This window comes from Ixodes scapularis, unplaced genomic scaffold, assembly GCF_016920785.2.
Source record: "Ixodes scapularis isolate PalLabHiFi unplaced genomic scaffold, ASM1692078v2 PGA_scaffold3__209_contigs__length_174095766, whole genome shotgun sequence".
In the NCBI taxonomy this organism is placed as follows: domain Eukaryota; kingdom Metazoa; phylum Arthropoda; class Arachnida; order Ixodida; family Ixodidae; genus Ixodes; species Ixodes scapularis.
The window spans coordinates 139,851,842-139,875,042 of NW_024609868.1; the positions used below are offsets into that span (position 1 = coordinate 139,851,842).

Below are 23,201 nucleotides of genomic sequence, written 5' to 3' on the forward strand. Positions count from 1 at the left end.
TCATTCCGGCTTGCGTACATGGTGTCACAAATCACTACCCTTCCTGGTTTTCCCACGAATTGAAACGTACAATGAGGAAAAAGCTACGTTATCACAGACATTACAAGCAGACTAATAATCTGTTCTGGTACGAAAAGTTCAAATCGGAGCGAGCTTTAGCCAAGCGTCTTTATCGTCGTGACCACCGAAGCCACACTCAAAGTGTTGAATCAAGCCTAAAACAAAATCCGCAAAGTCTTTGGAAATATACCAGGAACTTTTCGAATAAAAAAAAAACGGCATAGAAGATAGCACTATCTAACGGTTCGGAACATATCAGCAGTCCGAGCGACGTCTGTCAAGCGTTTGAAGATTTCTTTTCTGCTGTTTTTGATTCCACGGGAAGTACGTCTCAAACTTGCACACTGCCAGACCAGGAAAACGTATACTTATGAATTCCCAAGCTCAGCATTGACGACGTTTTTGCGGCGATTCGGGCGTTACCACCTAAGAAATCGGCTGCAGCCGACGGAATTTCTTTGTTTATAGTGAAAGGGTGCGGTGACGTGTTAGCTCCGATTTTAACTTTTATATTTAATCGGTCGTTGAATGTTAGGCTTTTTCCAACTGCATGGAAGTTCTCTCTAGTTGTGCCAATATTCAAAGATGGGTCGGCACTAACTGTCAGTTTTTATCGTCCAATTTCACTGATCTGTTCGTTTGCCAAGGTGTTCGAAAAGGTCATGCATTGTCATATTATGCATATTTTTTCCAGACGTATAAACGTGCAACAACATGGTTTTATGCCAAATCGTTCTGTGGCAACAAACTTAATCGCGTTTACGGAATTTTCGGGTGCCAAACTAGGGTCGAAGCAGCAGGTCGACGCAATTTACTTTGATTTTAAAAAAGCATTTGACCTAGTGAGCCATTCACTGCTATTTAAGAATTTTGCGTCCTATGGTATCTCCCTACCACTTTGCGAATGGATTCAGAGCTATCTGCATGACAGATGGAATTCTGTTTCATACGGTGGTACACAATCAACCGCGTACCTCTCCAGATCGGGAGTCCCGCAGGGTTCTAGCATATCGCCTCTGCTTTTCAACATCTTCCTGAACGATATTTGCTCATGCATAAATCACTCGGAAATGTCACAATTCGCCGATGACGTTAAGCTTTTTCGAGCTATTGTTGACATTTCTGAGTGCGATAAACTACAGTAAGATATTACAGCATTGGCAGACTGGTGCAAGGACAACAAGTTGGTTCTCAACCCGGCTAAAACAAAAGTCGTATTTTTTTCGAGGAAATATTTCTTTAACACCTTTGACTACACTTTGAACAAGTGCTCGATTGAGCGCGTTTCAGTTGTACGTGATCTAGGAGTTTTCTTGGAGAGTGAACTTAAATTCTCTGATCATGTGGCATACTTGAGCAATACATGTTACCGTACTTTGGGCGCGATTACCAGAATGATTCGAAACTTTAGGGGATATTCTTGCTTTTTGCATTTGTACCGATCCCTCATCCTGTCTAGACTGGATTTCTCCAGCGTTGTTTGGAATCGTTTAAACCAGACAAACTCGAATGAACTTGAAAATGTACAGAAGAAGTTTGTTCGACTACTTTACGATCGTTATTTTAACAGGCGAATTTATTTCAGCCATGAGCGATTGTTGAAGATTTTAAACCTGCATTGCCTCTCCGAAAGGATGCAGGCACGAGACTTTTTATTTTTGCACAAATGTCTTCACGGTTTCATAGATTGCGCCAAGCTAACCTCATCCGTATTCATTGCTGTACCTGGCAGGTCTCTTCGCTCCCATCGTGTTTTCGGTTCATCTGAGCCAAAAAGCTTAAGACCCATTGAGCGTATCCAGTATAATTTTAACATGTCAAATGTCGCAAACACGCCCGAAGTCGACATCTTTTTGCTAGAAAGTTTTAGTATGCGGTCTCTGCTAGTGCTTTTATAAAGTGACGCTCTCTTGTATCAGTCTTTTTAACAAACAGTGTTGTTTTCAACTTTATGCACTTTTTCTCATTTACATTTATATTTCACGTTTTTGTTTCTTCAAATTATGCATGCGTTTGCGTGCATGCTTTTTATGCAAAACTGCATGTAAGTGTCAACGGTGCACCCTTATGTAGGCCTACGGGCTGTATAGGGGCACCGGAAAAGTACAATAAATATATAAATAAATTCCCTCAAACACAGAATATATGGCTGTTTAGTTGCATACAGAAGCACTAGGCCTGGCAATAATATAATGATCGATGAAGTAGAGTATGAACTGCCGTGAATGGTCATTTTAGATATAAAATGAAATGTAAAGAAAATTGTATATCCCACTGAAATAATGGTAGCATAATGTTGGGAAAACGAATATATGTTTTATTCAAGTTCTGAGGGTTCTAAAAAAAACTAAAATTATTAATTAAGGCTAAAAATACATATTAAAACCTTTGGGTTTAAGTTATGGAACTCAATGACATTTTGTATTTTGAGATTCAGGACAACGAAGATCAATATATGCGAACCCTAAGTATGCCTTAACGGGGCTGTGCAACAATAATCGCCTCAATATTTTTTGTGCTTTAATTGAGCTTACTGGCACTATAGTGGGACCCAAGCGTATTCACACGCAACGCCACCGATAAAAAAATATTTTTTGCAGTATAATTTTAAAGACAAATGCAAGCGTTTTCTTTCAATCTCCCCTTCGCAAAACTTTATGACGTAACTGTCGCAGTAACCCCACAGTGGTGATATTTGGATGCAGCTAATAGATTGGACCCGAGCATTGGGTGAACACTCTATTTGGGCTCGCGATTATCGACAGCTCGAGTAAGATTCGGATAGTGAATCGTGTCCACTCGCTGAAATGACGGCAATGGCCGAACCATAACAATGTTTGGAACTCAGCGCGTGAGGCGCTGCAATCGCCCATGAAGGAAGCCGCATCTACGTCGAGCTCTGTGTTTTTGGATCGAAAACTCCGGCGTAGTCACCCTTACGACACCGAAGACGTCATGAAGAACGGTAAAGACCCTCCGGACTCACGTAAGCTCAAGTCGTGCTCCGGCGGATCGGCCTTTTCTACCTCCGAGGAGGGTTCTGAATCCGGTCTGGAGAGTAGGCCTAGCGTGGCCGATGTGAACGTTGCGGCGGCAGGACCCGGCACCGCCGGGAACTTTAGCGCCAACGACGCCATCTATCCCGCCATGGAGGTATCGCAAGCTGATGCGGATGAGTCAGCTGCAGCCGGCTCTACGTTAACGCCAAATGGTTCTGCCGCGCCGACGGGCGCCGGGTCCCCAGCACAGCGACACTCGCCGCCGCTGCAAGTCTACCGCACACCGTCGCCGGCCTTATCCTACCGAGTCAACGTCCGGCCACGAGAGCCGTTCGACATGACACAGGTGCCGGGTAAGGTGCTGCAAACGGTTACTAATCAAGGCTTACAAACAACGGGATATCGGGGCTACGAAGTGCACCGACCGTCGAACTCCATCACGCTGCATGTCGCAACGCTGGAGGACGCTGTGTGGATGTGCCAACTCTCGGCGCTGCCACTGTCCGAGCAAAAGCAGCTCCCGGTACAAGCATATCTGGCATCGGGCCCTGATATTACAAGATGTGTGGTCTATCGTACACACAGAAGACCCAAGTGAGAACATCCTATCGGATCTTCACTGCTCGTCCCACAAAGTCATAGCTGCGCGCCGTCTGGGCAAGCGAGACACGTACCTGCTCATGCTACAGGGCCTCCAGGACATTCCGGACATTGTTTACTACTGTGGGGGTATTTTCCTCCCCCGGCCCTATCAGCCGAAGGCGATCGTATGCTACAAGTGCTGCCAATTAGGGCATATGCAGACTTACTGCCCACAGGCCAAACCCAACACAGACCTAGTCACACAGGACGGTCAACCCCGGTATCAATGTGGTCTATGTAAAACAGATGACCATCATATCACGTCTCCCAACTGCCCCCGCAAGCGACAGGCGACACTGCGCTCCCGCCAACGAAACCGGCTGCTGGATAGGCAGTTGCCGACGAAGAATAGGTTCCTGCCCTTAGTGGATGTTGATCCGGGAGATGCCGACGAAGGGGGGGACTTCCCAACGCTGTCCTACGCAAATGCGACCGTGAAATCCAAACGGCAGTCACAACGCCGGATGCAGAGAGCCCCCGCTCAGGAAACCTCGGCTACGGAGATTGATCAACAAATTGAGCGCCTTACACGGGACATCGCCAGAAGTCAGGAGCTCATACAACAACTACAGGCCAGGCGACAACAACTACGGATAGCCCCAGCTCGACCTCGGGAGAGCCAGGAACACGACTTCAGTGCTGACGACGACACTCAGGATGTCCAAATGACAACCCTCCAGCTTCTCATGGCCATATACCAACACCTGAAAGGCTCCCCACGACTTTGTAGAGTAAAATCGCCATAGGTACCGTGCTGCAGTGGAACTGCAGAGGCCTCGCTGCCCGGCGCAACGAGCTTCTCTTTCGTATGCAGTATGGCATCATCAAGCCCTGGGCATTCCTCCTCCAAGAAACACACGGTCTGCCCAACCTCTATCAATTCACGGGGTATCACTGTCCCTCCATTATTTACAGGCGCTTTGGAATAGACGACACTGCTCCTGGCAAGGCGGCGATTTACGTCCGTACTGATATTCCGCAAGAGCAGATTGATACGTCACAGTGGTGCACAAAACGACAGGAGGTGGTAGCCGTCCTTGTCCGACGCAAGCAAACTAAGGTGATCTTGGTGTCAGTGTACGGAAAACCCGGGAGTGCACGGCTTAACTTCGGCTGGATCCAGCATCTCTGTCGGCGATACCTACATGTGCCAGTTCTGGTGGGTGGCGACTTCAATGCCCTGCACACAAGCTGGGGTTACGCCACCGACTCTGGTCGAAGCCGACAGGTGTACAGCCGCTTCAGGGACTCATCTTACGTCCTGCTGAACGAGGCCCACGTCTCCACTCGTCCGCTCACGGCTCCTAATACACCGGATCTTACATGGTGGCAGGGGCATGGCCTTCCCAGATGGACAGCGGAACCGCACTGTTGGGGCAGTGTTCCGATCCCTGAAGGCCTATTCACATTCACCTATCCCGTCATCTAGTCAAGAAACAGCGCCGTATGACTAAAGTGATTAACTGGACGGAGCTTCGAACCTCTACCACCTTAGAAGGCGCCACGGCGGACTCCATTATGTTGGAACTCAAACAAGTTGTGCATAAGCATACCACCGAACAAACAGTGAATCAAGATCAGCCGAATCCGGATCTTCACCTCATTCGTCTGTGGGACCAACGTAAGCAGGCGGAACTCCAAGCCCGCTCACTCCCTCAAACGAGCAGCTTCAGTGGGAGGTGAATCGCTTAGCTGCTGAAGCAAAAAAGTATGAGACGCAACTGAGCGGACAACGATGGAGAGACTGGTGTGAATCCTTTGGCTCTTCCACTTCCTCTAAGAAACTCTGTCGCACATATCATGCCATGGAAACCAACAAGGCTGCCACTCCTCGGCCGTGCAACATACAACTGGCCATGGGATTAACCAACGAGGATTTCGCCAGGCATGCGGCCATGGCCTTTTTCCCACAACATAATAGCCCCACAACCACATGCTCGGCTTCCTACGCTGTGGATGACTGCGGCATAACATCACCAATTACCAAGGCCGAGCTCATCGCTGGAATCGAGGCAACTAAGAAGAAATCCGCCCCGGGACATGATGGTATCACTTATGAAGTGTTCAAGAATCTTGAGGGGCCGGCGGTGGACAACCTCTTAGGGGTCCTAAATGAAGTATGGACGGATGGGGAAATCCCACAGGAGTGGAAGCATGCTATCATTGTTCCGATCCCTAAATCCGGGAAAGCAGCTAAAGACCTCACAGCTTTACGCCATATTGCTCACGCCTACCATATGTAAAATAAACGAGTGGATCCTAGCCTCACGCATCAACTGGTGGCTTGAAACGAAAGGACTCTACCATGAATCTCAAATTGGCTTCCGACAGCTGGTGGGTGCATAGGACGGCCTACATCGACTGGCCCAAGACATCACAAAGGTGCCGGGACGCATCCAATGGATCCGCAGCATTGTGGCAACCGACATCTCGAAGGCGTGCGATAATATTCATCATGCCGCCATCTTAGATGCTATGGTCAACTTACAGTTCCCACATGGGATTATAAGGGCCATCCACAACTTCTTGACCAACCGCACCTTCTCGGTGCGAGTGGCAGGGGAAAATTCTGTTCCCTTTACCGCTAACTGTGGGGTGCCCCAAGGCTCTACCCTCGCGCCCATTCTCTTTAATATTGCATTCATCCAACTCGCATGGAAATTGGCACAACACAAACACCTCACGTTCCTAATCTACGCTGACGATGTGACGCTCTGGGCCACCCATCTGGACCACACTCAACATCAAGATATACTTCAACGAGGGCTGAACACCCAAGCCATTGGCCTGGAATTGTCCCCATCTAAATCTTGCTACATGCGCGTCTGCAATAATGCTGCCCGCAAGAAGCTAAGAACAGACGACCTCGATCTGAAGGTGGCTCAACAAACACTCCCCAAAGTTGAAACTACGAGAATTCTCGGCCTCCAAATCCACAAGACCGGCAGTACCAAAGAGTGGCCCTTATCCATAAAGAAATCAGCCCACTCTATGCTCCACCTTATCAACCGCATCTCCCAGAGACGTGGAGGTGCTTGTTCTGCGATTGCCACGTGCCTCGTGAAGGCCATTTTACAGCCTAGGATAATCTACCAAGCACAATTTCAGGACCTGACAGAGACGCAATGGAACTCGCTGGATACTGTCAACCGGGCAGCGATGCGCAGCATTACCGGCCTCCCGATGCATACGCCTAATAAGCTGTTACAGGAGCATGCTCACCTGAATACACTACGACAATTATGTGATCAACGCACACAAGCCCGGGTTGCCAAACATCAACTGTACGCTTCAGAATGTCACAAGGAAACGTCATACATTGAGAAGATACAGCAGCTTCCCCCCTGGAGTTTCTCCTGCCGTACCACCAATAAGACCTCCCGCCGTAAAACACGTCAAAATCCCAAGGCCCATAATCCAAACCCTTCTTCTCCGGTTCACTGTATCCTGTACACGGACGCTGCATGCACGCAAAACGGAGGAGCTACTGGATTCGTCAGTCGCACTCATCCCCACCTTGACGACCAGAAGAAGTTTGCTACATCGGACGCATCTCCTTTGCTGCTTGAGCTACAAGCCATCTATGAAGCCCTTCTCGCAGCCTCCAAAGATCACTCCATTGATCAAGTGACCATCTTCACTGCCTCCGCTCAGGCCATTAGACACCTGAAACAGACCAAACAAGCCATGAACATTGTTCAAAAGATCCATCGTTTACGACACCATTTCGCGGGAATGGTCGTCATCGACTGGGTGCAGGGCCACGGCCCTGCAGTGTGCAACATAGCGGCTCATGAGGCGGCCAAACGGGCAGCCCAATCAGAGGACCTGCAGAGCCACACCCTCCCCATGGACATCGTGGCGACACTTCTGGCCACTAAGACCAGGATCCGGGCAAGCACGCGAGCTCTCATACCACCGTGCACCGCCCGGGTTCCCAAGGTCTGTCCCGGCTCCAGGAGGTGTTGCTCCGGCGCATTCCCACTGGATGCGCTATCACACCGGCAGACCTCTCATCCTGGCGAGGGGACCACAGCCGCATCCCTCCCGCCTGCCCCCACTGCCCCGCTCCGGCGGACCAGGTGGATGTTCGCCATCTCATCTGGACCTGCCCGGGGATACGGGCGGATCGGGAGCACTACGTCCTCCATTCGGGGATACGGTGGGACGATCCGGAGGCCTACAAGAACTGGACGACCAACAACGCCTGCGCTCGAAGCCTTCTAGACTTCGTCCATACCGCCAGCCTCCCCGCTTTCCTTTAATTCCTTTCCCACTTAGGCCTGCGGGCCTTTCCTCTGGGCAATAAACAACAACAACAACTCAGCGCGTGTCCTGTGCTTTGCCAACCCGAACGCGTGGCTATGATCAACATTGGTGGAATGTAATTGGCTCCAGATCACGCGGCCGCCTCCCCTGGCTGCAAGTTGAGAGGATGAACCTGCTCGTTTTCCTTTCATTTTTTGATGCGACTTCTATTGCCAATGGTAAAAACATACGCGCGTGTCATACTTCATTAACCTGAGGAATATTTTTTAACACCGCAGCTTGGGCTAGTTGGTTTTTCATGATTTGTACTTCAAAGCGCATAAACGTCTCACCATAGCAGGCACTCACTCAATTACAGAAACAAAAACATACACACAGCGCTGACTCACAACACTTTGTAATTTGTCTTCGTTTTCTTCTACTTAGTGCTAAAACAAAATGTGAAAATTGTTTTTTCCTCACTTTTTTTTTTCTCTGTGCCAATTAAAACTAATTCCTATAATAGTCAGCGATTATCATCTTAAGGCGATAATTAGGAAATTCTTTTTAAGGGGTATTCGCGCAAAGTAAAAAAAAATCGTCTCATCTCCCCTCTAAAGCAATCCAGCCAACGTCGCTAAGATTATTCCCAAGCTTGCTTCACTGCTTTATGTAATTTAGTCTTAATTTATTATATTGTTCCGCTGTGGGGGAGTGCTTCGCTGAACGGATAAGACCTATTAGGACTAAAAAACGGAGCTCACATAAATATAAACCTATATAGCAGTTTATATAAATTATCTTACGCCTACCCTTGCCAAGTTTAGAATTTGGAAAAGATATCGTTCGAATACCGCAGTCTACCATAAATAATATCCGCAATTGTATTCAGAAATGTTTACTGCAAATAAGAGCTATTCCTGTAAAACTAAAAAGGTTGTATTTTGGAATATGCTCGATGCTAGCGTTTTTAACGTCCCGCTGTGGGGGAGTGCTTCGTGTTTAGCACTCGGATGCGCTGCGGCGAGGCAAGATAAATAAATTGGGATGCTTCCTTCGCGGTAGCCCTTCACTGAAGTACCAAAGAGCGCGGTGAGAAGCGCACTCAGCAAAGCTACCTTACACCCGCGAGCAGCCAAACATAACAGGTAATTTCGAGAATTTCAAGTACTATCAGTGTTTGACACTGACAGAAAGATCAAATACGATCTTACGTTATTTTCGGCTAAATTCAAAAGGTCTGAAGATTTGAACAAGCTATACCACAATCACCCCGACGCGTAGCGGGCCCCGAGTCATTATAATTTCCGTATTAATAGAGTGAAACCAAGTTTTGGCGCAATGTTGGCGCGAAGTTTCTGACTTTGTACTAAATCTAGCAGGCTGTAGGAGAGTAAGCCCTTTCGCGCGTTCTGGCGCAAATGGAGGAGCAATCACCTCACTGGACATTGTATCAAATAACTTGAATGGGACAAAGACCACAGGCCTAAATAATGGAGAGAAAAAAATGAAAGCCGTTTACAACTCCTTGTAACTCCGAATTGGAGCGCAGCTCTTGAGGAGGAGGAGGGAAGGGTACTGAGGGTCACGTGTTCTCGGGGCGGGGGGGGGGGGGAGTTGTCGCGTGACCTCGGGGGGGGGGGGGGGGGGTCATGTGACCTTTGGGGGTCACGTGACCCCCAGAAAAATTTTTCCGCTAGATTTAGCGGGGAATTTTTTCCGCTGTATCTAGCGGAGAAATTTTTCCGCTAGATTTAGCGGGGAATTTTTTCCGCTAGATTTAGCGGGGAAATTTTTCCGCCAAATTTAGCGGGGAAATTTTTCCGCTAGATTTGGCGGGGAAATTTTACCGCTAGATTTAGCGGAATTTTTCCCGCTAGATTTAGCGGGAAAATGTTTCCGCTACATTTAGCGGGAAATGTTTTCCGCTAGATTTAGCGGAGAAAGCTTTCCGCTAGATTTAGCGGGGAAAATTTTCCGCTAGGTTTAGCGAAGAATTTTTCCCGCTAGATTTAGCGGGGTAATTTTTCCGCTAGATTTAGCTGGGAATTTTTTCCGCTAAATCTAGCGGGGAAATTTTTCCGCTAGATTTAGCGGGGAATTTTTTCCGCTAGATTTAGAGGGAAATTTTAGCGCTAGATTTAGCGGGAAATTTTTCCGTTAGATTTAGCGGGGAATTTTTCCGCTAGATTTAGCGGGGAATTTTTTCCCGCTAAATCTAGTGAGGAAAATTTTCCCGCTAGACAGCGGGGAAATTTTTCCGCTAAATATGGCGGGAAAATTTTTCCGCTAAATCTAGCGGGGAAATTTTTCCGCTAGATTTAGCGGGGAAATTTTTCCGCTAGATTTAGCAGGAGCTTTTCCCGCTAGATTTAGCGGGGAAATTTTTCCGCTAGATTTAGCGGGGAAATTTTTCCGCTAGATTTAGCGGGGGAATTTTTCCGCTAGATTTAGGGGGGATTTTTTCCGCTAAATCTAGCGGGGAAATGTTTCCGCTAGATTTAGCGGGGAATATTTTTCGCTAGATTTAGTGGGTTTTTTTCCGCTAGATTTAGCGAGAAATTTTTCCGCTAGATTTAGCGGGAAAATTTACCCACAATGCACCGCGCGGTTACGCCGACGCCGACGCCGACGGCGACGCCGACGCCGACGCCGACGCCGCTCAAGCCGGAAACGGGCCCCTAAGAGCTGCGCTCTAAAATAAGCATGGGTAGGCGGTTGCCCATCGTAATGGTTAGGCACATCGGAGTGTTTCTAAACACGGAGAAACAACAGCCTAAGTCGCAAAATGGCGGTCATGGCACTGTTGTCCTAATATCATGCCTGCGTAATAGATCCGCTTCCCGCGTCGAGTCACAGTCACCATAAGGTATCTTTCGGTTGTCGCTTGGTTGTTTCAGGTTGCGCTATAATAACAAGAAATGACCCCTAACGTTCTTAAGGAGAGACGATACAAAGAAGCAATCTACTAACCGTTGTGCAAACGTAATAAAAAAGCAGGGAATACTCTTGAACATATAACCTAGGATATGCAAATAAAAATTACACAGCCTAAAGACTCCAAGAACAGGTGTATATAAAAAAAGTAAATTCTAAAGAAGTAATAATTCTCGTGTGGAGTAAAAACATAAGGGTGGCTTGTTTAACATTCTAACATCCATCATTATTGTTGCTGATGATTTCCGTATAAAGTTTTCTTTTCTTTTTTCAGAACTATTTCAGTAAAGACATTTAAAGGCACAAAGTTATTCCATCAAATATTTTCACACTCCCAAATACGGGTCCCTCCTTTCTTGCAAAGTTTACGAAGGCATTCAGCAATAACGACTGAATTATTTAGTACACATGTTGCAGAAAAATGAGAACAGGTATTTAGCTGTGTCAAGACACTTGATGAAATATCATAGCTCTTTGCCATTATAAACTCTACTGAAATAGTTTTGGCCATGCGAATGACCACAATGACATCCTGAAAGAATAAAGAGCAGTGATAAAGCTCAGAAATGTATTGAATACGCCTTCTCTGTCTTTTGACTCCGAGTGGAAGAAGTTTCTTGACCTGCATTTTTTTAGTAACAGGTTTGGTGTCTGTCTGTTTTTGAAAACTGGACGTTGTGTATGATGTTTCTGTATTTCCTCTGTTGAAAGCTCATGGGCATTCTCTGTTGTTTTATCAATCACATTTCTCAAAGTTTAGTAAGTTACATCTCTGCGTTTTCTGTCATTGGGTATGCTAAAGTAGTGTATAGTAAAAGGCTGTAAGACCCTGGAACGAATTCCTTTTGTAGAGTGGTAAGCCATTGTTGCAAAGAGCGTCTTCGCGTCTGCCCGTTTCTTTTCTGAGGGCTGCCGATCTATTTTGTCTCCCTCAAATTTCCGCAGTGTTTCAGACTTCTTCGAATTCGTGCCATCCTTCAGAGAAAATTTGTCCCGGGTAAATTCACATTCTTTAACCTACACCAGCTAGTTTACGCCTTCATTTTTTCGATAACAAATTTCTGTGTGAGTTACACTACAAGGGATAACATGAACAATGTTCGCGATTCATTTGCAAGCACACAGTTAATGCATAAAATTGAATATGAGCATACCTTTGTTGACTAGTGTTGATGATTGGACTAGTCGATGGACCAATATTAAAGAAAAACATTGCGGAGAACACAGGAAGGGACGAAACAAACACACCACAGGGATGAGCAAAGCAAATGATTGAACCTTTTTGAATAGATTCTTTTATTTTGCTGTAAACATACATACAAGTCGCACGCTACTTTACAACCAAAGGTGCCACTTACCTTAAAGGGGTTATGACACGCCAAAAATAAAATATTACATAACTATTCAGCTAGGACCCATTCTATGTTCCTATAATCCTGCTAAATTTGTTTTAAAAAAGGCGCGATAATTTCGTGGATAAATCGATTTATATGCGGGCCCCTCGGAGGGGCAGATCCAGGCGGACCTGGAGGCTGATGACGTAGCCAGCCTCCAGCGTGGTGTCTACTTGCACGCACTCACAGACTCGGCTCTTCTTGGCATATCAACTCTCAGCTTCCTCGTTTACCTTCCACGTTTCCAGCATCCGGTCTGTGACGATTACGTCTACGGCATCGATCGCCTTGTCGAAGTGTTCGACATTGATCGCAGCAGCGATGAGAGTGATTGCTATCCAGAGATGTTGGAAGCTGTTCATTTTGACTGCGACCCGCTGGCGACGAGCTCCAGCGACGACGAGTTCGCCGTGGTCACCGTCGTCCGGGAATATCTCGCAGGCGCATGCAGGGTGGAAGGTCAACCGGCCAGGGGGCGAGAGCGAGAATAGCTTTCAGTTTACAGAGCTGTTTGAGCGGATTGTTCATACCGCGACGAAAAGAGCTTGGGCGATCATGGGGCGCCTAGAATGAGAGAGTGTTCATGGTCACGTGGTTTATTGACACCATGGTGGGACTAACTTGAGCAGTGTTGCCTGGTCGCCAGATGAAAATTATAAAAATTTGTAAATTGAATATTGCAATTATCAGAGCTCTAAAAATTGCGTAACTTGGTGTATATACTAAGTAGCCTATGAGCATTCCATTTCAAGAATAATCTATCCGTTTAATTTTCGTGTCATAACCCCTTTAAGATGAGCACTTGCTTATGCAACTTCAAGCTTATTAAAAAAAACTTTGAATATAGCGAGTTAAACCAAAAACTTTTGCTAAGAAATATCTTGTATTTTTACCCAAGATTACCTGATATCACGCACAAAAAGTAGTGCAGGGTGGGAACATAATATTCAAGCCATTTCACTTAATTTTTGTGGCGTCTTTGCCACACAATAAAAGGCCGCAGGTCGATCGGAGAAGCTGACATCAAGTCGCCAGCTGCTAAATAATATTAAACTTCTGCAATATACCGGGGAAGCGCCCACCCCACTTTCATTAGAAACTGGCATGATCTAGACATGGGCGTTTGAATAACGGTTAAGAGTTGAACGTGTTGGTACCTACTTGTAAATATATCAGCTTGAACTTCAAATAAATACCTTGAAGAGACACGAGTTGGACAAACAGCTGACTACCAACGATGTTTTAGTTATTTGAGCCCCTCTATTCTATGCATACGTTTACACAAAAACATCGCGGGCAGTCAGCTGTTTGTCTTCTCCTTTCCTTTCTTTCTAAATATTTTTTCTAAAGTTGAAACTCATATATTTACAAAGATGGGCGCTTGCCCCGTCAAATCGGGCGATTAACATATTTTTCAGCATTACTAAATTTGGGAGATATAATATTGGGCGCGGGAATAAAGTAGGTTATTCCGCGGTGTTTAACGGTGATCGTAAATTTTAAAAATTTAGAAAACAATACAAAAAGTCCGCCAAGAAGAATCTTAGGAGCAAATGTGGTATAGCGCTTAGGGATGCTGTACAAAGCTACTGCATGTATTGGCCTAGCAGCTGACAGTACTCACAAAATAAATAATGAACACTTAATATTTCTGATAGCATTGCTGATATATACAACAACCTTTCATCAACACACTTGGAGTCAAGGCAGGTTTTCTTCAAGAACTGTTATTGTTTAGGTGGCATGAAGCACAAACACTGAATGACTAATCAGTGCAGGCCGGCATTTCAGTTAACATTTGTGTTTATTAAGACGTATTCGTTGTATATTAGGCAAAGCCCAACGCGTCGCTGTCCAAACAGCCGGCCGCGCCGACAGAAATGGCGCGGCTGTTGGAGCTTGTGAAACCAAACATTGCAATCGCACTCGCATCGTTGGCTGTCGCACCGATTTTTTTCACAGCAGTCGCTGCATGCGAAACAGACTTAACTCGTCTATTGGGCCCGAGTCCGACCTTTGGCGCAATGAATGGCCACGAGCCCCAATCGAACTTGGGTAGAGCACTCGTGCCCAATCTCACGCCTCGATCGATATGACTGTGATGACTCGTGCGGAGGCCTTTTATCTAGGCGGCGTGGCTGGTTTAAGGTGTGACAGATGGCTAGCCCGAGAGTGTGAGAGTGAATCGGCGAGGTCACGCTGATATCCTTATATAGTACACTCGGTATCTCCAACATTTCTTGAATGTTCGAACGTCGAACTATAGAGAAAAGAGTAAACGCGAACCTATTGGAATCATAGATTAGTGCTCTCCCTCTCGTCTACACACGCGCTAACAGTGTGCGACAGTGCACATAAATACAAGTATTTATGTGCACTGTCGCACACTGTTAGCGCGAACACTATGTCGGAGCTTTCCAGGATGGGGGATATACGTACGTGTCAAACGAACAAAGGACATCTGGAAACCTAAGAGAGACGGCAAGAAAAACGACGTAACACTGGATAAATGTGCATGCATGATCAAAATTAATTGAAGGACACTTAATATAGTGCGATTTTCAATACGTACTGCTATATTCTTTCTGGTCTGCAAGTATGCCTGTTCTACGTACAAAAAGCCACCCACACGCTCAAAATGTTTGAGAACAAATGTGAACGTACGTTTTGAATGTTTTTAGAGCGCAGCTCTTAGGGGCCCGTTCCCGGCTTGAGCGGCGTCGGCGTCGCCGTCGCCGTCGGCGTAACCAAGGTCATCCCAAGGTCACGTCACCCCCAAGGTCACGTGACCCCTCCAGGTCACGTGACCCCTCCCAAGGTCATCTCAAGGTCACGTGACCCCCTGAAGGTCACGTGACCCCAAGGTCACGTGACCTCGGGGGTCACGTGGGGTCATCTTGGGATCACGTGACCCCCAAGGTCACGTGACCCCTCGAGGTCACGTGACCCCTCCTAAGGTCATCTCAAGGTCACGTGACCCCAAGCCCACGTGACCCCTCTGAGGTCACGTGACCCCCGAGGTCACGTGGTCTCCTGACCAAGGTCACGTGACCCCCGAGGTCACGTGACCCCAAGGTCACGTGACCCCTCCCAAGGTCATTTCAAGGTCACGTGACCCCAAGGTGACCCCCCAGGTCACGTGACCCCTCTGAGGTCACGTGACCCCTCTGAGGTCACGTGACCCCCCGAGGTCACGTTGTGGTGTGCGAGAATGGTGCGACGGTGGTGGTAGAGAAGAAAGAAGAAGAGGAAGAAAAAAGAAGAGGAGGACCGAACAAAAAGGGCCGGTTGGGCAGGCGGTGGAAGCCGACCTTCGGAAGCCTGAACAAACGCCGTGATCGACCCTGGGACTTTGCGAAGGGGTCCCGATCGACGTCGACCTCCATTCTTCTCCCGCGACGAGCAGACACAGAAGGAAGACGGCTGACTGTGAGTGATGCTGACGAACACTGACTGAGTCACCTACGTTGATCTGTGGATATCTACGGACTATGACATTTACTCTTGCTTCGTGTAGATAGTATTTCTTCTTCATTTATTCCAGTTTACTTTCGTATTTTTCCTACGTTTTCTTCCCGATTTCTTAATTTTATTCTAATTCTCAAAGTAAAACTTGTTCATATTCACAAGGTCTCCTAATTTGAAACGACCCTCTATAACATACACACACTCAGGTGTTGTGACGGATAGCAACGTCACAAATGGTGGCAGCGGTGGGATACTTCAAATAATTTCGACATCCTAAAGTGGTGGGAGCAACCCTCCTACTTGCGAGCCTTGTGAAAATGAATCAAGCAACCTCAGGCCCTGGAGAAGGGAATGGGCAAGCAATGACAGGATCTCTGGGGGCAACTGTACTGGCATTGGGAGGAATGGTGCCCATATTTTCCGGGGATGGTAACGGAACCTCCGTAAACGATTTTATTTTAGTGCTCGAACAGGTCGCACAGATGGGTGGCTGGAACGACACGCAGAAAATAGGAATTGCCAAGTGCAAAATGTCAGGGAGGGCATACGAGTTCGCGTGGCATGAAGAGAGGATGAAATCCGTCGCATCATTTACAGGCTTCAAACAGTTGCTCCTTGGACGATTCGATAGCGAATCACGAAGCGCTCGACTTGAGAAGTTTATGGGGGCTCGTCAACAAGCAGATGAGGATGTCAGAGCCTTCGCGACCCGTGTGCAAAGACTGGGGCAGCGAACTTTGGTCCTTTACGAAGGTGAACGGGCCAAACAGAAGGAGGACGCTGCTAGAGAATTGTTGGAAGATCAAATGCTCACGCAATATGTGCATGGCCTAAGAGATCCAGTGAGGCGGTTTGTTCTCTCTAGAGATCCTAAGTCCTTTGAGGAGGCTGTCAGCGTAGCACATAAGGAGGAGAGGAATGACCAACAGGTTACATCAAACCAAGCGGTACGGACAGTAGCTGCAAATGACTCTGAACTTAAAGAAGTGCGAAGCCGTCTTGAACGAATCGAAGCAATGCTGCAGGAAGGAACGGCAGCTCGGGAGACTAGGGACGAGAGTAGTTCGAACTATGCACAGAGGTGTTACTCTCCCAGGTGTTTCAACTGTGGACAACTAGGCCACATTGCACGAAATTGTCAGGCCTTGATGTTTCGAAGTGATGGAAACACGGGAAAAGGACGGGGTCAAAGAAAAGATGGGCAAGTCACGGGGAGACGCCAGGAAAACTAGAACGGCTCCTCTCAAATGACCCCATCGAAAAGGAAGCCGATACGAAAGCGGGGTTAGTTAGATTATGTGGTGAGAGCAGTCCAATGGTTCAGTGCCAAGTAGGAACAACAGTGGCCGAATTTATTATTGATACTGGATCTAAGGTAACGCTCATGAAAGAGTCTGTGTTACGAAATCTTAAGGGAGGTGCTCCTTTCAGCCTTTCAGAAGCGCATGCCCACACCGAACTGATTGGAATTACGGGGAAGCCATTGAAAACGAGCGGTTGTTTTGACGTTCCTTTCAAGATAGGAACCACTACGTTTCAACATCCCTGTTTTGCATGCGCGGACGATGTTATGCTTCCAGTTGCTGGAATATTCGGCCAAGATATTGTGCGAAAGTATGGCATAGATATTCTGGCATCGGAGGGCATTCTTAGGATAGGAGGGCAAAGCGTCCCTATTCTTAACTGGAGAAAAGACGACGATCACCCCGCACTATCTGATGTACCATCAACCGAAAGTGTACGTTCTCCTGTATTTCTTACGAGGGAATGTGTAATACCACCAATGTCGGAGACGATGGCGCTTGCCAGAGTGAAGCATCTGATGCCGATTTCAGGAGATGGTGTTGTAGAGATGCGCGAAATAGGTACACACGGACTATTAGGAGCAGATGTGGCCGTTCGAATCAATAGCGATGGCGAGGTACCGGTGAGAATGGCCAACCTGACATTACAGGAACTTCGTGTAGCCAAGAATCAGCTAGTTGGAGATTTCATAAGTATTGTGAACGAAGGGTCGACTGGAGAGCCCGTTTTGCGTTGCAGCGCACAGGCAAGAGAAGGGTGGCGTCCTACTGAGCAATTCGATCTTGACCATCTGCAAGAGGAAGAAAAAACGTCAGTCCTAGATCTTCTTACAAAGTACAAGAGCGCATTCTCTCTTCATAAACTAGACCTTGGACGTTGCGACGTGATAAGGCACCGCGTGCCAACCTTAGTAGACGCACCTGTATACAGAAGAGCCTATAGAATCCCTTATGCAAAGAGAGAAGATATGGAACAGCAGGTCAAGGAAATGCTGGAGAAGGACATAATTGAACACTCGACATCCCCGTGGGGCGCTCCTGCTTTGTTGGTACAGAAGGCAGATGGGTCATTCAGGTTTGTGATCGACTACAGAGATTTGAACAAAGTGACTCGAGTTGATCCTTACCCACTGCCCAATATTGAGGAAACGCTTGCCCTCTTGGGGTCTGCACACTACTTCTCTGTCGTAGATATGGCCGCCGGTTACTGGCAAATAGAGATGGAACCGAGCGATAAAGAGAAGACCGCTTTCAATACACCAAGTGGGCACTATCAGTGGAAAAGGATGCCAATGGGATTGGTTAATAGCTCCGCCATTTTTCAGCGTACGGCGGATGCAATTTTGGCTGGCATTCTTGGGAAGACATGCTACGTCTATCTAGATGACATCATCATTTTCAGCCAGAGCTTCGACCAACATCTTAAAGATATCGAGACTGTCCTGAGGAGACTACAAGCGGCAGGACTGAAATTAAAACCCTCAAAATGTCAATTTCTTAAACAAGAAGTGAAGTACCTCGGACACATTTTGTCGAAAAACGGGGTTCGACCAGATCCAGAAAAGACGCGCTGTGTTAATGAATTTCCAAGACCAACAACAGTCAAAGAAGTTCGCCAATTTCTTGGTCTCATTGGATATTACAGGCGTCACATACCAGAGTTTGCCGAAAAAGCCAGACCTTTGACTGCGCTCACGTCAAAGAAGGTCACTTTCAGCTGGAGCACTGAAGCTGAAGCGGCTTTTGAGGTTCTGAAACATGAACTGACGCAAGCTCCTCTGTTGAGGTTCCCAGACTTTTCGAAACCATTTATTCTGATAACGGACGCTTCTCAAAGTGCACTGGGAGCCGTGTTGACGCAAGAGTTCGAAGGAAACGAGCACCCCATCGCATATGCAAGCGGGAAATTGAATCCGGCCGAACAAAAATATGCGGCAACGGAACAAGAATGTTTGGCGGTAGTCTGGGCAGTCAAGCAGTTCCGGTGTTACCTGTATGGAAGAAAGTTCAAGGTGTTAACCGACTGTCGTGCACTCAAATGGCTGATGAACGCCCGTGACCCCAGTTCTCGTTTATCACGCTGGAATTTACTGCTGCAAGAATATAACTTTGATGTGGAGCATCGGGCTGGAAAAATGAATCAGAACGCGGACGCATTAAGCAGAGCTGTGGTCAGAGAAGTTATTCAATATGAACCACATTGTGATGTCGATCGTTTTATTGGTGCACAGCGAGAGGATCGAAAGTTAATCACGCTCATCTCCAAGTGCGAAGAGCAACCGGATAAGACGTTCGGATGCTATGTTATCGACTCTCGAGGCCTTCTTTGCCGGAGAGAGCAGACTACGTTGAAGCAAGACCGCCTTGTGAAGAACCGAATTGTTGTCCCCGAATCGCTTAAAAATTACGTGATCCAACTATATCATGACACACCTTACTCTGGACACCGAGGGACGGGCAAGACAAGTGAAAGGGTCCGAGAAAAGTACTTCTGGCACGGAATGCAAAAGAAGGTACAGAACTACTGTGCCCAGTGTGTGTCGTGCATGCGTCACAAAGCGTCCCACAACAGAAGGCGAGCCCCTCTACAAGTATTCGAAGAGGTTGCACACCCATTTCAAAGGGCAGGAATGGATATTGTGGGGCCATTTCCGACTACGACGGAAGGAAATCGTTATCTTCTGGTGTTTGTAGACCATCTTACCAAATATTCAGAAGTCGTCGCGATGCCAGACCAGAAAGCCGAAACGGTTGCTAAAAAGTTTGTGGAACTCGTAATCCTTCGCCATGGGGTGCCTCAGCAAATCTTGACAGATCAAGGCCCTAATTTCACATCAAGACTGTTCCAGGATGTATGCACATTGCTAAGGATACGGAAGCTACAAACAACAGCATATCATCCCCAGTGCAACGGAGCCGTAGAGCGACTTAACCAAACCTTGGTCTCAATGCTATCCCACTATGTGCGTGCTGACCAGAAAGACTGGGACCAATGGATTCCGTATTGTATGTTCGCATACAACACAGCCAAACATGAAAGTACAGATGAGACGCCTTTCTACTTACTATACGGACGTAACGCTGATTTGCCGGATCTCTTATATGAGCCACCACCTGTCAATTACGATACACCTCAGAATTACTGCCATGAACTACGTCACAGACTTACAATGGCTCATGAAACAGCACGAGAGAAACTAGCCAAATCAGCTGAACACAGAAAAGAACGGTACGATCGAAATTCGCAAAGAACAACTTACAACATAGGCGATCTCGTGTACATTGAAGTAAAGGCCGTTAAACGAGGAATATCAAAGAAGCTGTTTCCTAAGTGGGAAGGCCCGTACCACGTGATTCAAAAACTATCTGAGGTTACGTATTGTGTCAAGAATGCCCGCACTGGGGAGCGGAAAGTGCTCCACGTGAACAGGATGAGGAAAACGACGGCAGGCGAAACGCGAATCCCGGAGTTAGCAGACAACCACCACAAACGCTCTCAAGACGAGGGATGCTCTTTCGCATCCTTACCTCACAATTTGGCGCCACGGGGACCTGCCGGAAACGAAGGAACAACGGTCGGGTACCCAGATAGAGAGCAGATCGCACCGGGGATTTTCGAAGAGCTCGACGTGACCGGGAGAATGACCACCAATGTGCAGCAGACAATGCCCCCAATGTCTTCGGTTGAACGTGTAGAAGAGTTGCCAATGGCACCCCCAGAACCTTCTGGAATGTCCCATTCTTACGCCCTCCGCAGTCGGGGACCAGTGTGAACAGAGTTCTCTTACACTGACAGATAGTTAGTTACCCGTGGTTGTTTTAGGGCGCGACATAGTGTTGAATTCTTAGTGTGAAAGTTAGTTTCCCGCAGAACTTAATTGAATGTTTAGGCGGTTAGTTGAAAGTACAAAGGGGATTCCTGTTTCTAGATGTCTAAATTTTCTAGAAGGAAAATTTTTTTTTGGGGGTTGAGCGTGTGTGGTGTGCGAGAATGGTGCGACGGTGGTGGTAGAGAAGAAAGAAGAAGAGGAAGAAAAAAGAAGAGGAGGACCGAACAAAAAGGGCCGGTTGGGCAGGCGGTGGAAGCCGACCTTCGGAAGCCTGAACAAACGCCGTGATCGACCCTGGGACTTTGCGAAGGGGTCCCGATCGACGTCGACCTCCATTCTTCTCCCGCGACGAGCAGACACAGAAGGAAGACGGCTGACTGTGAGTGATGCTGACGAACACTGACTGAGTCACCTACGTTGATCTGTGGATATCTACGGACTATGACATTTACTCTTGCTTCGTGTAGATAGTATTTCTTCTTCATTTATTCCAGTTTACTTTCGTATTTTTCCTACGTTTTCTTCCCGATTTCTTAATTTTATTCTAATTCTCAAAGTAAAACTTGTTCATATTCACAAGGTCTCCTAATTTGAAACGACCCTCTGTAACATACACACACTCAGGTGTTGTGACGGATAGCAACGTCACAACGTGACCCCTCCAGGTCACGTGACCCCCTGAGGTCACGTGGGGGTCACCTTGGGGGTCACGTGACCTTGCGGTGACCCCCATGTGACACCCAAGGTCACGTGACCCCCAGGTCGCGCCTCCCCGAGGTCACGTGAACCCCCTCCCCGAAGTCACGTGACACCCCCCCCCCCCCCCCCGAGGTCACGTGACCCCCCCCCCCGGAGCATAATAAAGAATGAGGGGAGGAGGAGGAGAAGGAGGAGGGGTCTACCCTCCCCTGAGTAACCTTCCCTCCTCCTCCTCAAGAGCTGCGCTCCAATTCGGCGTTACAGGGAGTTGTAAACGGCATTCACTTTTTAACCACTCGTAAAAATGCAAGTGGGGTTATTTTTATGTAATGACAGGACTGTCACAATAGCAATATCTAAGCGCCAGCAAAATGCTGGTGAGCCTTGAACACACACTATATTACTTTCGACTGTTATTTTGCTTAGAATCGTCGCTTTGTTTTACACATTAGCGCTGCAACAAGGGCTTGGGCCTGGAATATAGCGAAGTTAAACATTGGTCACACATGAAGAAAAGTTCGTTAACTAAAGCAACAACACTTTTAGAATGTTGATGAAGGTACATATTCTTTCGTACGATCCAAAAAGCAAAATAGTTAGATGTTATTTTACGGCGAAGAGATAATATACGCGCGTTTTCCCATCGGAATGCACAGCAAAACCGCAAAAGTAGACTGGTAGCTCTCTGCTTCAGTTCGCCTCCGCGAAGTCGCATAAACACCAGTGCCAGTTGAACCTCTAGGGAGCATTATAGTAACTCCATGGCCGCAAGGTGGTTTAAATATGGCAGGACTCGGCATGACGTCATGCCCAGCGACGCCGGAAAAAAGAACCCAATCAGACTGTCTTGCGCACTGATGAACTCACATAAAACCTAAGTCTAACCTACGCTAAGTCTGCTCCGTCTGCCCCATGCCTGCGGTCTGCTTCGCCTGCTCTGTCTGCCCCATGGCTGTGGTCTGCTTCGTCTGCTCGCTGTCGCGGCTGGCTTTTGATACGCTAGGCGCACCAAAAGAAGTTTCGATTCGAACCCGCAGTCTCATCGCAGTGGAGGGAAACGAACAGCTACTGGATGCAGGGCTTGACAGCTTTCTTAACCCGCAGTGCCGTTCTCTGCGTTCGTGCGTACGACAACTGACACGCTTGCCTTCCAAATCCCGGTTATGACGAGTCGCTCTAGACGACGCTCCCTGCGCGATGTGGAAGGCGACCACTACAGGCCGACTGGTCAGGCAGGTGTTTGGCTCTAAATCTCGCCTGTTAGACACAGACTCAGTGGACGCCGCCTTGAAATTATAGAGCAAACAACAGCGTTGCCACGGCAATGCCAGGGCAACCCGGATGCTTGCCCATATTTTGTCGGCGGCGTCCGTTATCTGAGTTTCCTACACACGATGAGAAATACCTGACTCTGTTGTAAGTTGCCCGAAATGAAGTAAAACAAAATGCACAAAAAAATGACACTTTTTAATTGCCGAGGGCGTTAAAGGTTTGGATTGCTTTTATAAAGAAGTACCGACAAGCTGGTTCACACTGGGATGCACTTGAGCCAAAAATGAGGGAGTGTCGCCGCCAATCAAGTTCGTCGCAGAGGCGCGGCGCCAGTATCCACAGCAGACC

General features: G+C 47.5%; 1 protein-coding gene across 1 annotated transcript in view; it reads left to right on the forward strand.

Annotated features, from left to right (window-relative positions):
- The first annotated feature begins 5,506 nt into the window (after nt 1–5,506).
- The window catches only part of LOC120849932, a 34,065-nt gene continuing 16,370 nt past the window's right edge, over nt 5,507–23,201 (forward strand). The window contains exons 1-2 of the mRNA XM_040222241.1: nt 5,507–5,818; nt 6,048–7,643. Coding sequence (XP_040078175.1) covers nt 5,507–5,818; nt 6,048–7,643 — 1,908 coding nt within the window. The remainder of the gene's footprint in view (nt 5,819–6,047; nt 7,644–23,201) is intronic.